Below are 14,401 nucleotides of genomic sequence, written 5' to 3' on the forward strand. Positions count from 1 at the left end.
CACACACACACACACACACACACACACACTGTGCCTGGAATACAAATGCACTGCACTGGCCACCTAAATCCTAGATCGCACTGTGGGTGTGTGTCTGAGTGTCAGTAAACACTGGCCTCATACACAGCGACACCTCAGTCTTTCTCAAAACTCTTGCATGCAGCAAACATATACAAGTCAGAAGGAAAAATGCCAAAGAAAGGTTCCAAAGTTAGGGTCGGAAAGCCCCTCAGATGCTCCCTGTGATTTTTGTCGAGCTCAGTTATTTGTTTCTCAGTGAGCAGTTACTTTGAGCAAAGACTCGAAACAGCACTGTGAGAAAAGGCCACTTAAAAAGAGTACCTGCCAGGTGCTTTCACATGCATTCTCCTTTAATTAATAATATCTACTTTTTAAATAATATCTACCTTTACAAAATTAATATGGAGTCTTTATAAATTTGTGAATAGAAGAAAAATTCAAAGACAGCAATAAAAGTCGTAATTCTGGAGAGATTTGCTATTAACTATTTTTTTTTTTTACACTGAGCAATTTCTTTTCTTTTTTATTATGGAAAATGTCCAGCATATACAAAGTAAATAGAATATTATACATGTATAATTATCAACATTCTGTTCTTGTTTCATCTATACCTCTACCCACTCCACACCCTACTCTATTATTATTATTACTATTATTATTATTATTTTTGGCAGTTCTGGCTTAGAGTGTCTTTTTTTTTCATGGTGACATTGGTTAACAAAATCCAATAAGTTTCAGCTGTACACTTTAATAAGGCACATATATATATATTCATACTGTGTGTTCACCTCCCACAGTTAGATTTCTTTCTGTCACCACGTATTTGACCACCTTTACCCTGTCTACCTCTTCCCTCCTTCCTACCCTCTGGAATTATTATTACTATTATTAATTTCAGTTCTTTTTTGATCCACATATGTTGAAATGCCCAAATCTTAATTATACATTTTTGGATAAATGTATCCCACCACTCTATCTTGATATACATTATTTCTCTACAAAACCTCGACCCCTAGAGGCAACCATTGCTCTCACTTTTTGTACCTTAGATTGTCTATTTTAGAACTTTGTATAAATGGAATCATACAGTAAGTATATTTTGCATCTAGTTTCTTTCACTCAACATAATGTTTTTGAAATTTGGCCATGGTGTTGCTCATCAGTATTTTGTTCCTTTTGTTGCAGAGTGGCATTCCACGATGTGGACATAACAGTTTGTTGATGGGCTGTCTATTTTGAATAAATCTATGAACATTTTTATACAAGTCTTTGGGCGGATTGCGCATGTCCATTTAATCCTTGTAAGAACCCTCAGAGGATGACACTGTTATCCCCACTTCACAGATGACAAAACTGAGGCTCAGAGAAATTAAATTTCTAGCCAGCGCCAAGGCCACACAGTCACTAAAAGCTGAAGATGGGATTCTAGCCCAGGTTTGTCTGATTATAGGGTCTTTTAGTTTTTATTCCACCACAGCTGATTAAGATCATTAAGTATAGGGACAAATGGGTCCTTACCTCAATGGCTTGTTAGTTCATAACTGAGTTTTGGCTCAGTACGGTAGTTGGTATTAATAATAATGGCTCTGAGTCACCAAGAAAAGGTTACTTTAAACCTGTCTTTAAAAAGGACAAAAATATGGAAGGCATTTTAGAGAACTTTTTAGTCAAGGTTATTACAATAAAAGCAAGCAAGCAAACAAAAGTTTTGCTACTCTAAGCTCTGTTGTCTGGAAATCTCACTTAGGTGTAATACATCATCTCCTGAGGAAGCCAGGCACAGAAGGCATTACTTGGTATATAGAATAGTATATAAATAATACATGTATAAGAAACCACTCTGTTTTTTGTAGAGCCAAATAGCTTTTTGGAAAGTCTGCTGGTTCTTGCTTTGAAAGATGTTGCTAAGCAATGTTGCTAATATTATGGAAAGACAGCTTCCCTCCCCACTTTTCCACTTAGCCCCAGAAACCCTAGAGCTGGAAGTGGTCTCAGTAGCAGCAGCAGCTGGGGAGGTCTGGTGATTAGTGAGGCGGGGGCCGGGGATGCTGCAAGTTAGGGTACTGTGCTGCAGACCATGGCCTCATGGCTCCTGATTCTCTGCAGTGACCCCTGGGCAGCCTCCATGCAAAATTCATTTCTTCACATTCATCAGAAATTTCATACTCGGAAGAATCCTTTTGAATATTTCTACTGTGGGGAAAATTATAGTTGTGCTGTTTAGATTAATGGATTCAAAATTCCATAAACGAACCAAAAAGAAATGTTTTAAATACCTTCAGCAACCCAAGAAATAGATGAAGAACTCCTTTCTTCTTCCTCCTGCCTCCTGTTTGTAACCCCTGACTGACATCATGCATTGCAGGCTCAGGGTACCAAATGATGTGTAGTCCACAGCTGGATGCCTGAGTGGGATCTGTGGGTTTCCTCGGGGCATGGCTTCCTTTTCCTGGCTCGGAAATGCCATGCAGGTCGCCAAGCTCTATTTCCAAAATCTGAGTTAGTTTCTCGCCAGAACTTCAGTATGATATGTGTGGCTCCAGGAAAGTACAGCTGAGCTGGGGTTCCCAAGCTTGTACTTAGGCCTCCCAGCCAGGCCTGGGCATGGCCTGTTGCTGTCACTGAAGGACCCTGTTGTGGTGGGATGTATCCCTTTGGGTGTGGTCGTGGGCTCTGAAGGGAGTTTGGAGCTGGGAGGAGAGTCAAGGTGTTGGCAAAGATTCTTCCTGTCTCTCTCTCTCTCTCTCTCTCTTCAAAACAGAAACTGCTTCCCTACCTCAAATGACCTTCTCAATCTTTCCCTTACCCACCCCCTTCCTCTCTTCCTCCCTCCCTCTCTCTCCCCCTTTCCTTTCTCCTTTTCCCCATAGGGTGGTATCCCAGAGACGCAACTGTAATGTATCCCAGCAGGGGGCGCTGATGTACCAGCCAAGAATGAATGTCAGGCTTTTAAACAAGCACAGGTGTGAGTGCTGTGCAAAAATGAGAGGTGAGGGGAGTTTCTGAGTGATTTCTCCCAGCTGGTGTGTGTACCTCCGAAGGCATAAGAGAGCAGGGGTGCTGGCCAGTTCTAAGCGGGTCTAAAGTTGTCTGTTTATAACTCTTGAATTGCTCCAAGGGTTGTGTGATTCACCGGATGGCAGGGGGTGCTGTCCCTGCAGAACAGGATGGGCAGGCCATCTGAAGATGTCTGGTTTCCCTAAAAGGCCCTACCTGTGGCTCCAAAGCCCCTCTGGCCCCACATCTACTTCCAATCCTAGCCAAGAACGGTTGCAATCATTTTGCCAAGCAGTGGAGGCCCTGGGAGCCTGGGGAGAGGGTGGGACGAGGAGGCGGGAGCGCTGGCTCCAGGGTCTCTCTGAGACCTAGGCTCTGGCAGCGAGGCTGATTCCCGGTTTCACATGGATGTGTCTCCTGGACTAGGTTCCCAGGCACAGAAGGCCCTTTTCTTCAAGACCAAGCATGCATGTCTGTCTCACTCCACTGGCCCCTTAGGATTGGGCTGAGCAGCTGTCTGCCCTGCGTTCATGATTAACTTTCTTGTCCCTCTCTGCCTCAACTCCCACCCAGGCCCCCTGAGCCTTTGAATTTTCTCAGATTAGGGCAGAGACCCAGGCTGGCAGCTGCCTGGCACTTTGTTCTCAGGGGCCGTGGGCTTGGGGGAAGGGGACTAAAATGGGCCTTTGAGGTCCTGTGATCTGGGACACTGCTGGGAATAAGCTGCTGGGTAGAATGGGATTTGGGAGATGACCCCTTCTCTGCTACAGTCCTCACTGACCTTGCTCTCTGTGGTTTTGCGTGTGTTAGGCCCTGTTCATTCTGGGTAAGGATGGTCTTCCATTTCTCTCTTACCCTAGTCTCTTGCTCAAAGCTGGACGCATCCTGATTGTTTAATAAATGTTGGTGGAATGGGCAAGTCTAGCACAGATAACCATTACGTTCTCTACTGTGGAATCAGACCAGGTATGGTCCTTTTGGGGACAACTTTGTGTTTTCAGCCACATCAGGGCTGAAAACAATCATGGTTGTAGAGGCACAAAGAGGGCCTGGAATCCCAGAAAAACAAAGAATAAAGTTACCTGCTTGATGGAAAAATTTTTCATGGTCATCCCAAGGCCCTGTTGCCCACTGATGCACCCTGACCTAAAATATCTCTCAGGCAGTAAGGGATGAGTGGGGACACCCACATTCATCCACATTGGAGAGAGTCAGGCCTTGCACTGAGATAAGCAGCCTACTCTTGTGTGTGGATAAAATATATTCCTTGCTGGGCTAGACCTGTGGCCGGTGTGTCCCTAGCACCCTCCCTGCAGCCTGGCCGAAATACTCTGTCACCAACCTGTCAGTTCTGTGTACTCTAGGAGCAGGAGAAGCCCTGGGCTGTGTGTGCTGGGCTCTGCCCTCTTCCCCACTGAGGACACTTATTTCCCCATTCTTTTTCCAGACTGATTCTCAAGTCACTACTGGTGTGGTCCTTGCAGCTGGCCTAGCTTCAGTCCCAGGGGTGGGGCCTGGGTCACTCACTCTCTGGCTATAAATAGATGTCTATGGCATATTTGTGATCCCCACCATTCAGGCAGACTCATGGATGCTAATGGATGCTTCATAAATAAACCAGGCACATTTTGGCACCACTCTGGTCCTCCCTTTCCTCCACCCCCCAACTCCAATGCCAGCAAGAAGCTGTGCCCACAGGAGAGGCAGGGTTGAGGCCTCAGGCCCTTGAATTTATCTGCAGCCCCTGTCATCTCTCCAGCAAGGTCCCCTTTCTCGTTTGGATTTTCTGTGCTTGCTTGAACACCAGACTGTATAAAAACCAAGGCAAATTGCCTCAGGGACCTTTTTGGCCCCAACAGGGCTGTTTCCAAAGATGGACTAATTGGCTTGTTTTAATTCCCTCCAGCCCTCTGCCGATTTCCTTCCCTAGGGGGCTGGAAGGCGAAGCAAAGCTAGTAGTTATGCAGGGGTGGTGATGAGAGGGGCTAGACTTCCTGGCAGAAAGTGGAAGTGAGTGGGGCTTAGGGGCACCCCGCTCTCATAGCAGAGAACACGTCAGAGCCCTTTTCCCACAGGAGTCGGCTTGAGGATGAAGCTTGCATGCGGGGCGCAGGAGGGGAAGAACCGTGTGTGCTCTAGTCAGGGCTAGAGCTCGGGTGCTGGTTAGGTGGGGTGTCCCCTTGTCCTATCCCCTGCGTCTCCCGGGTAACCTGACACAAGAGACTGAGGTGCAGTTGCCGTGAAAATGATCATTGACCCTATGTTATGTTAAACTTCCAGGGCCGGGAAAACAAATGTGAACCGGGGGACTGACCCCAGCCCCCGTAGGCTCCCATTGCTGGAGAGGTCCCCCACCCCGCTCCACGGTCCTTTCTCGGACTTGGGAAGAGGGGAGACGTAGTGTCCCGCTGAGTCAAAACGCGAGGGAGTCGCGGGCGGGTGAGGGCGGGCGCTTGGCGCCTCTCACAGCCCCGCAGCCTGGCCCGGGGGTGGAGAGGTCCGCGGCGGTGCCCGCGCGCGAAGGCAGTTTCGCTTGGGTTGAGGACGCGCGTTTCCTCTCGGTGCATGTTTTTTCTCCCTGTTTTAAAGACAGTGACAGCATCAGAGAAGTATCCTGGCGGGCCGGGCTGGGAAAGCGCGTCAGCCGCCTTTGCCCAGGGAGGAAGCCGGGGCCCGGCCAGCGGGGGCGGGGGACGGGGGACGGGTAGCGCAGAGGAGGGGACGGAGAGGGAGAGGCGAGAAGGGCGGGAGCCGGGGCGCGGAGCAGAGGGCGAACGCGGGCGCCGAGCCCCGGGGAGCGCCGAGCGCGAGCGGGCCGCTTCCTCCTGCTGGCGGCGGAGCGGCCAGTTCGCCCGCAGCCTCGGCGCCCGAGGCTGGGCAGGGGAGGCAGGGCCAGGGCGGGGTCCCGGCGCGGGCGGCGCGTCTGAACCGGAGCCCTCGAGCCGTCCGTCCCGGCCGCGCCCCGAGCGAGCCTTGGAAATGCCCGCGCTTAGGGAGCGGGCGCTGGCCGTCCGGCGGGCCCTGAGGAGACGCTGAAGGTCGCCGGGAAGTGAGCGCCCAGTCACCTGACCCCCGGGGCGCACCTAGGCGGGGCGGGGCCCATGCGAGGCAGGCGGCCGGGGGCCGGGGCGCGGGCGCAAGGGCCGGGAGCAGGCAGCGCGGAGCGCGCGGAGCCGGGCCGGCGGGGGCGCGCGGCGGGAGGGCGAGGGCGCGGCCGGACACCCGCGGCGGCCTCGCCATGTCCCAGCCCGCGGGGAGGATGCATTGCCGAAAGGCGGGGATCCGCGCCGCCGTGGTGCTCATCGGACTCCTGCACAAATCCCGAAAACAGAATAAAGAGAAAAGGTAAAGCCTGGCAGCGCCACCCCCCTCCCCTCCGCTGTTGTGCTAAAATCCCGTTTTCTTTGGGGTCGACTTTTCCAAAAGGGCGTTTGGCTCCGAGTTGGAGGGGCAAAAGCCTCCACTCCAGGCGCTGTCAGGGGAGCGAGTTTGGAGCTTGGCCTCAGACACTGTCTGTTACGAGAAAGCCCAGATAGGGCATTGGCTGGGTCGGAGGGCGGCTGGGAGGTCCCTTAGGGCTTCATCCCCAACAGACCGACACCAAGTCTTGAGCCCCCCACTCCCGCATTTGCCAATCGCGGCTCGCTTTCCGAAACCTGCAGCGCGAGTAACATTGATCCAATCCGGGCGACAGTCCCCGGCTCACCCCGAGTGGCTCAATGCTCTGGGGATGCCAATTGCTTCTCTGCAACTTGGCTGAGCCCACGAGGTGCCCGCTAGGCCGGGATCTGCTTGCTTTGCGTATGGTTCCGGCAGGCAAGGAGCAAATTTGAAGGTTGCTTCAACATCCCCAACCCCGCCCCTTCCCCCCTCTTCCGTGTCTCTCTGCCTTTGGGTTTTTTCTGTCTTTAACTCTCACCTTTCTTGGTGTTGCTCTCCTAATTGTTTGCTCCTGGGTATTGAAAATCGTTCTCTAGGGCTATTTCAGGACGATCTATATGGGACGAGAGGTGTGGGGTTTTGGGTGGTCAAAGGAACTTCTGGGGCAGCTTCCTGGGCTCCAGCCCCCCAGCTGCAGGCTTAATGTCCACAAGACCACACTGGCTAGCACCAAGCTTCCCAGCAACTGGGGGTCATGGGAGCTGGCTGTCCACAGGGATGTTGTGGGGAGTTGAGGTAACCTTCGTTGATCCATCCTGTTAGATGCTAATCTCCAGAGTTTTGGAGTGATTAGTTCTGTGCTCTGTATTAAACAAGGGCTAAGACAAGGGCAGTGGAGTGGGAGACTCCTGGGTGGTTACTGGTGGCCCCTGGGCTTGCTCAGAAGCTAGGTGTGTCTTGGGGAGGTGGCAGGCAATGAACTGAAGCCCTTTGAGAAGCTGGCATGGGTTGCCTCTGTGGTGCAGTTGTCTCCCATGCCTCCTCTCCCACTTCCTATAATGCAGTTGAATTCGAATTTTCCTACAGCATAGGATGAATCTCCAGTAAAATGACTTAAGATGGTTAAGCATGAAATAACATTGAGTCACCCAGTGAGAAAGTTCTTCCCTTTTCTGTTCTTCTCTACTAATCCTTGTGATTTCTTCAAGAGGAAAGTTTCTGGTTGGTGCTAGTCTGGCTTTAACACCTTTTAAACACTTGCTAATCTCCTTTTTATAACAGAGTAGACCTCTAGCTCAGGACCTTTAAATGGAGAACAGGTGCCCGCCTACAATTTAGGTTGTTTTTGTACTATTTATTTTTAGGATTCTCTCCTAGTTATAGCCAGTGGTACTGATTTTCCCCTTTGTGGTGGTGATATAAAGCATCATTCTAAACTGAATGTATAAGTCACAAGAATGAGTCTGTTTAATAGAAATAGTAGTTATAGTACAAATGGTATAGAAAATGGTAGAAATCCTGCAGGTGAGTTAGGAATGGCTGTTGTTGGGGACACAGTTGTCTAACAGAAAAAGATGCCAGCAGGACTGTGGAGCCCAGTGCTCCAGATCTGGGCCCCCTTCTCACCTATACTTTGATTCTTTTCCATTCCCTGCCCATCAGCATTTTATCTGTAGAGGTGGGATGAATAAGCCAACTCTCTAAAGTCAGGAGGATATGGAGTGGCTGAAGTGAGACTACCTGGGCCTATTTTGAGGAATGAGAAGGAAGACATGCTTGATAGAAAGGCAGATGCATCAGACCAGTACATATCTCTGAGTATAGAATGTGTGGTGGGGGGAAGTTCTTGTACCCAGAGCTGGGAGGTCTAGTCCTGTGATGTGATAGTATAGATTTCATCTCTCTGAGCCTCAATTTATGCATCTACATGAAGGGCTTGTGAGGCTCAGTCAAGTAAGAAAATGGGGGGAAGATGCATCTGAAAGGTAAGAAGTGCTGCATGAGGATGGAGGGGTTTCATCAGAACGGCTCCATTCTCCTCTTCCTGGGCTTGTGCCCCCAGAAACCAAGGTAAGATGTCTGATAGTGACAGCCCCACTAATAGTCATGACCAGTAGTGCATAGTCCAGGAAGCAGCCAGGCAGGCATAGACCTGGGTAGGTGGGAGCAGTGAGATACGAGGAAGGGCTTGGACAGGGGATGGGGGACATTTCATGTTGGTGTTAAATGACCTTTGCTTCCCTTGCCGTAATCTGGAGTTTCTTTTTCTTTAAGCATCTGAAATCAGTTCAGTGCACACCATTGACACTTCCTCAGTGGGCACCAGCCACGGGGGGCCTGGAACAGGCTGCAACTGCCAACCTCTCTTAAGCACTCCCCAAACTCTATGCTGGGTCTGAAATTTGCTGATTTCCTCCCCCTCCCCCCCATAGAAGGATCAGGTCATACTCAGGCCCCTTCTTCAACCTTGACAGAAGGCTCGATCCATTCATCTATCTTCTCTGCACCTCTAATTGACAGGCTTGTGCAGATAACACTCCTGGCTGTTGGCTGTAAGGGATGAAATTTTCTCCTGTGGCTTGCAGCGATGGCTCACGGTCCTTGTCATCTTTCTGCTCTCCCCAGGCCACTTGGAAATATTACATATTGAGGGCAGGTGCGTGTGCCGGGAGGATAGTGATGACACAGGTATCCCATATGGGCCCAGAACCAGGAGACTCCCAGGCACTCTTGGTAGGTCCCAAGAACTGTGCTCAAAGTTCCAGCCTCAGTTTGCCTCTTGGAGAAGTGGGTGTGGTATGTACTAGCCTTGATGTGACAACTCTCTATGGGAGTCGTAGGATAACTTGGAGGTTCTGCTTCTTTCTGACCATCTTCCAGGGATGCCATCACCTGGGATCACAATGGTGTGTGTGAGAGGGATTGGGTTTGAGCCTGCCTGGTTCCAAGGAGGCACTGAATGAAGCCTTGCTTGGAAACCGCTGCAATGAAGAGCTCCTTTAAAGTGCTTTGCTTTTCACAGCCTGCTTTCTTATAGACGGGGCAGATCAGGGTAAGGCCCCGGGCACCACCTTGGGAAGAAGTGGGTGGTGGTGGGGAGCAGTGTCCTCTGGAGAGAGGTCAATCAACATAAGTGAAATAGAAATCCAGTTCTTAAAGGGGGTAGTTATTTTGGGACAACTCTCACCATGGGGATTATGAGGAGGAAAATACAAATTCACTCATCATTCAGCAAGTCACTAATGGTAGGCTCTGGAGGGCAGAACAGTGAATCTGATGAATCTGATCCCTCTTTTGTGGGGTAGAATGTCCAGTGGGTTATAATGTCCAGTGGGTTATTCCTGTGTAAATTATTAGAAAAAGCCCATCTTTAGCTTTTTTTTTTTTTAAAAAAAAAAACACAACTTTTATTGTGGAAATTTTCAAATGTACCCAAAAGGAGAGGGAATAGTGTAATATGATACCCAGTTTCAGCATTATCAACTCATGGCAAATCTTGTTTCATTTATTTACCAACCCACTCCCCCACAAGATTATTTTGAAATAAATCCCAGATATTATATTATTTCATTCTTAAATATTTCAGTATGTTTCTCAAAAATAAGAATTCTTCTAAAAAACACACTACCATTATCATACACCCTAAATTAACACTAATTTCTTAATATATTCAGTATTCATATTTACCTGTCTCATAAAAGTTTTCCAAAATTTTTTTTGAGTCAGGATTCTCTTTATCTGTAAGTTTTCTCCTCTCTCTCTCTCTCTCTCTCTTTTTTTTAATTGTTGAAGAAACGATTGTTTGTCTTGGTGAGTTTCCCACAGTCATAATTTTGTGGATGGTGTCTCCTGGTGCCATTTAACATATTCAGCTGTCCCTAATGTTACCTGATGTTGTTATTTAGTTTTAGAGGCTCCATAAAATGTGGGTTTAATTTTGTTTTTGGCAAGACTATGTTGTTGGAGGTTGTTTAGTTATCTGTTTTTGTGATGTTGGCAGCTGTTGATAGATTTGTCCTTAGGGTTCGAAGGCTGGTATCAGGGAGGATGTTTGTGTTCGGCCATGAGAGGGTGAGTGACAGCCCTGCGAGCTGGATGGGTATGGGGCCTGAGCCAGTGGAGTGTCCAGGAGCCCTGGCCTTGTAGTCCCAGAGTCCCAGGGCTGGAAGGGGCACAAGGCTGGAGCTGATCCACTCCCTGGCCCCAGAACAGAAGGCTGCTTGTTTTCTTCTTAAGAGGTAGCTGGATCCTGCCCTTTGTGGAAGGGCCTGTCACTCGCCCTCTTTTGTGTGATGTTTGAATGCCACCCGATTGGCTGTCGTCGCTATAAAGAACAAACATCTCCTTTAACCGGCCTCCCATTTTTAACCTCAGAGAGTCTGAGGGCTTAGACTCTTAGAGGTAAGGGAGAATTTATTTAATTCCTTTTGAGCCACTATTTTAATCTCCTATTTTGTATCCTCACTTCTTGTCCCCCTTATCCTTTCTCCATGTGGTAGCCAGAGTGGAGTTTTAAGAAGTCAATTATGATCAAGTCTCTCTGTTGCAGAAATCTCTCCATAGGCTTTTCATTATACTTTAAATGAAACGCAAACTCCACAGCTGGGCCCACCCTCCCTGCCTGGTTCTCTGGTTCTCCTTAGCTCCCTCGCTCACTGTGATTACTGTACCTTTGAAGCCACAAAGGCCTTCTGTCTGTTTCTGGAACATGCCAAGCTTGTTCCTGCCCCGGGCCCTTTGCACATACTATTTATGGCAACTTAATAGACTGGTGCTTCCTCATCATTGAGCTCTCAAGTCAAATATCATCTCCTCCAAAAGGGTCCCCTGACCATCTAATCTAAGTTGCTCACTCTAGCCATTATTTTACCCTGATTTATTTCCTCCGTGCCACTTATTAACTGATATTATCTAGCTTATATAATAAACAATTTATTGACTGTTCCATCCCTAAAAATGTAAGCTGTCTGAGAGCAGGGACTTTGCTTTTTTCACCTCTGGGTCCCCATTGTCCAGAATAGGAGGTGCTCAGTAAATATTTGCTGAATGAATGAATGTGTGCTCACAAGACTCACTGACTCCTCCTCAGTTGAAACGTGCCCATTGCCTGTTACTCCTTAATACTGCAGTGCCCTCCAACACAGATGTCAAGGTGTCCTTTTCTTGTCTGAGACTGGGAAAGTATTCCCTTACTTCTTTTTCCCTTCTGGAAGAGATTTGGGAGAGAAAAAGAACTGACTGCTTGCACATGTGTAGTTCCATTGTTATTCCTTTAAGTTCTTTCCTGCCTCTGTGTGGTTTGGGGGCCCATAGATATGAGGGTCCAGGCTCAGTCCTGACCATTCTGAAACTGGGGCTGGGCAACCAGGGCTGTCTTGACTCTGGGCAGAGGTAGGCTTCCTTCATCCATGACAAAGGGGCCAGTGGGGATCAGAATTAGTGAACCATCGCCATTAGCAAATATGTATTTTTTCTAAATACAGCTTTATCTCTTTGGAGCCTGAGTGGTTCACAGATGGCTGGTTACCAGGATGTTGCCAAATAGAGGGCTTTCCAGGTCTGCTTAGTTAAACCAACGAAAATCACTTCTGTGCAAACGGGGGCTGCTGAACTGTTTAGGAAGTTTGTAAGTCATTTTAAGCAGATGAGACCCCCCCTGACCCCCCATGCCCACCACACAAACTGAGTTTCTTTGTCTCTTGAATCCATAAAAAGTAAATGAGGTAAGACAAGATGATTTCAGGTAGACAGGTGCTTTTTATTTTTAATAGCTATTTAAAAAAAAGAATTCTGGCAAGTGATACTGATTTTCCACGTATGATAGTTACATAGCATTTTTAAAAAGTGAATTTGAGTAAAATATCGTGAGTCAATTTAAAGAAAAGTATTAAGAAATGTAATAGGTGGTATGTGGATTTGGGGAAAATTGGGAAGATGTGGAAATGCTTGTGGTTTAGGGAGCATTGTACGGAAGAGGGCACATATCTCATCTGTTAAAATGGACCCTATAGCACCGATGCCCTGGCATGGTTGAAAGTTGAATGGTTGTCATAAGCCAATGCCTTTCCTTTTGAGGCTTACTATTTGCTAGGCTCTGTGCTAAGGGCTTATTTACATGCTTATCTGTCTTAATTCTACCAGTTATTATTTTTGTTTTCTAGCTGAGGGACAGAAACTTGGAGGTTGAGGAGCTCGCTGCGGGCAGAATCAGAGGTGGAGGAATAGGGATTTTTAATCAGGTCTATCAAGGTCCAGAGGATATACTCTTAACTATTGTATTATTTTGAACCCAGGATAAGCACTTATGCAGTGCCTGGCTTCTGAGAAGTGCTTGATAGATACTGCTGCTTCTGTTTTTACGAATATATTAAAGTGTAGCTTACATATAGTAAGTGCATAAATCTTAAGGGTACAGCTCAATGAATTTCCACATGTGTATCCATCCACTTGTTTAGACACCACCCAGACCAGGAATAGAACCTTCTAGCACCCCAGCAGGTTCCCTCATACCTCTCCATAGTCTGGTTTTAATTTACTGTAGAATCAGGCCCATTGCCTTGTAGCACCCAGGGAAGCCTTGACACCCATGATAAAGGGGATAGCACATCTGGGATTTCGCGAGTGGGGTTTCTGAATGAGAAGTCCTACTTCGACCCTGAAGAGGAAGGTGTCCAAGAATCCGCGCCATTTCTAGGAGTGAGTGAGCTTGGTTTCACCTTCCCCTCTCCTTCCAGACATGCTCAATGGGAACCTGGAGCCAAGACTGTATTTATTCACTGCCCTTGGAACAAGGGTGGGTTGAAAAATTGTCACTTGCTTTTAAGCTTATCAGTTATGAACACTCTGTTTCGTGAAGGCTGGAACTTCAGCCAAGTCCTTCCCGGAGCCCTCTGGGGGTGGGCTGACCTGCCAGGCCTCACCGTTAGTCTGCTTCTCCAAAGGCAAGAGGGAGCAGGCCTGTTGATTAGAGCTGCCCCCTCCCTTGTTCTTCCCCTTTTCCCCATTTTTTTTTTTTTAACTATAAAGATCTTTACCAATCACACTGAATGTGTTAGAATGAGGGCAGTGTGATTTTTATAAGTGCTTACAACTTGTAACAGCCCCTGAGCGAGGCACAGCTCTCACTTGTTTTATAGGACACCCCCCCTTCATTTTTCACTGTCATGTGCTGTGGTACTACACTGTCCTAGCTACAGAGAGTGGGGACAGCAGTACCCCTGACACCTGGGGGTTTGCAGGCTGAGGCAGAGGCTGAAAATGACCTCTGTAGGTTCCTCAATTCTTCATGAAGTCTCTACTCTGCGCCAGACAGTGTTCTAGGCTCTGGGGATACAAGAGGGAACAGCACAGGGACAAAGCCCTGCGCATTCTCCAATGGCTTTCTTAGGCCCACACACGTTTTTTTCTTTTTTCTTTCTTTTTTTTTTTTTTTTTTACCTTTTAAGCTATTTTAAAATTGGAAGGTTCCACGTAACGAATCTGTGTTTCAGTCTTCTCTTGAGAAATCTGGCAACATTGACTGGGCCTGCATTCCTGCAGGAGGGCTGGTGCCCTCCTGTTCCCAGAAACACCCATATCTGGCCACACCTGTGCTACCTGCTGTGTGTCCTTGAGGAGATTGGATGTACAGTGTGAGAAGCAAGAGTTTGGGGGTTGGGGAGCTCATGGTATAACTCACTGAATGGGAGGCCAGAGGTCAGGTCTCAGCCCTGCATGCCCCTGGGGTTTCCTTTGGTTTGGGGCAGGTCCATTGTGATTGGAAATGAGGGGCCTGGGCAGCCTGGCTTAATTTGGCTTTAGATATTTCTCTTCCTTTACCCTCCCTAATTATCCCCAAATAAAGTAACAGAAAATTCTGGAGGCTCTGTATTAGAATATAAAAACTTAGAAGTCACCAGTGAGGGGATTCCTTCAGAGGTAGGAACTTATATGATCTCCACTCTTGTTTGGCATTGGGCTGGCACTTACTTCGCATTTTGTTCTCTGCAGGGTGCTTATTATC

The 14,401-nt window shown here is 48.0% G+C and overlaps 1 protein-coding gene across 12 annotated transcripts in view; it reads left to right on the forward strand.

Moving 5' to 3' along the window:
* Window positions 1-14,401, forward strand: part of RAP1GAP2 (RAP1 GTPase activating protein 2) — a 220,120-nt gene that overhangs the window by 75,188 nt on the left and 130,531 nt on the right. Inside the window, exon 1 of one of the 12 annotated variants that reach the window (XM_039886369.1) lies at window positions 6,207-6,363. The exons of the other annotated variants lie outside the window; for them this stretch is intronic. Within the exon in view, the coding sequence (XP_039742303.1) occupies window positions 6,257-6,363 (107 nt within the window). The 5' untranslated portion in view covers window positions 6,207-6,256. Of the gene's footprint in view, window positions 1-6,206; window positions 6,364-14,401 lie in introns of those variants that run through there. 12 annotated transcript variants of the gene reach the window in all.

The sequence above is a fragment of the Pteropus medius genome, unplaced genomic scaffold, assembly GCF_902729225.1.
Source record: "Pteropus medius unplaced genomic scaffold, Ma_sr-lr_union100, whole genome shotgun sequence".
Taxonomy (NCBI): Eukaryota; Metazoa; Chordata; class Mammalia; order Chiroptera; family Pteropodidae; genus Pteropus; species Pteropus medius.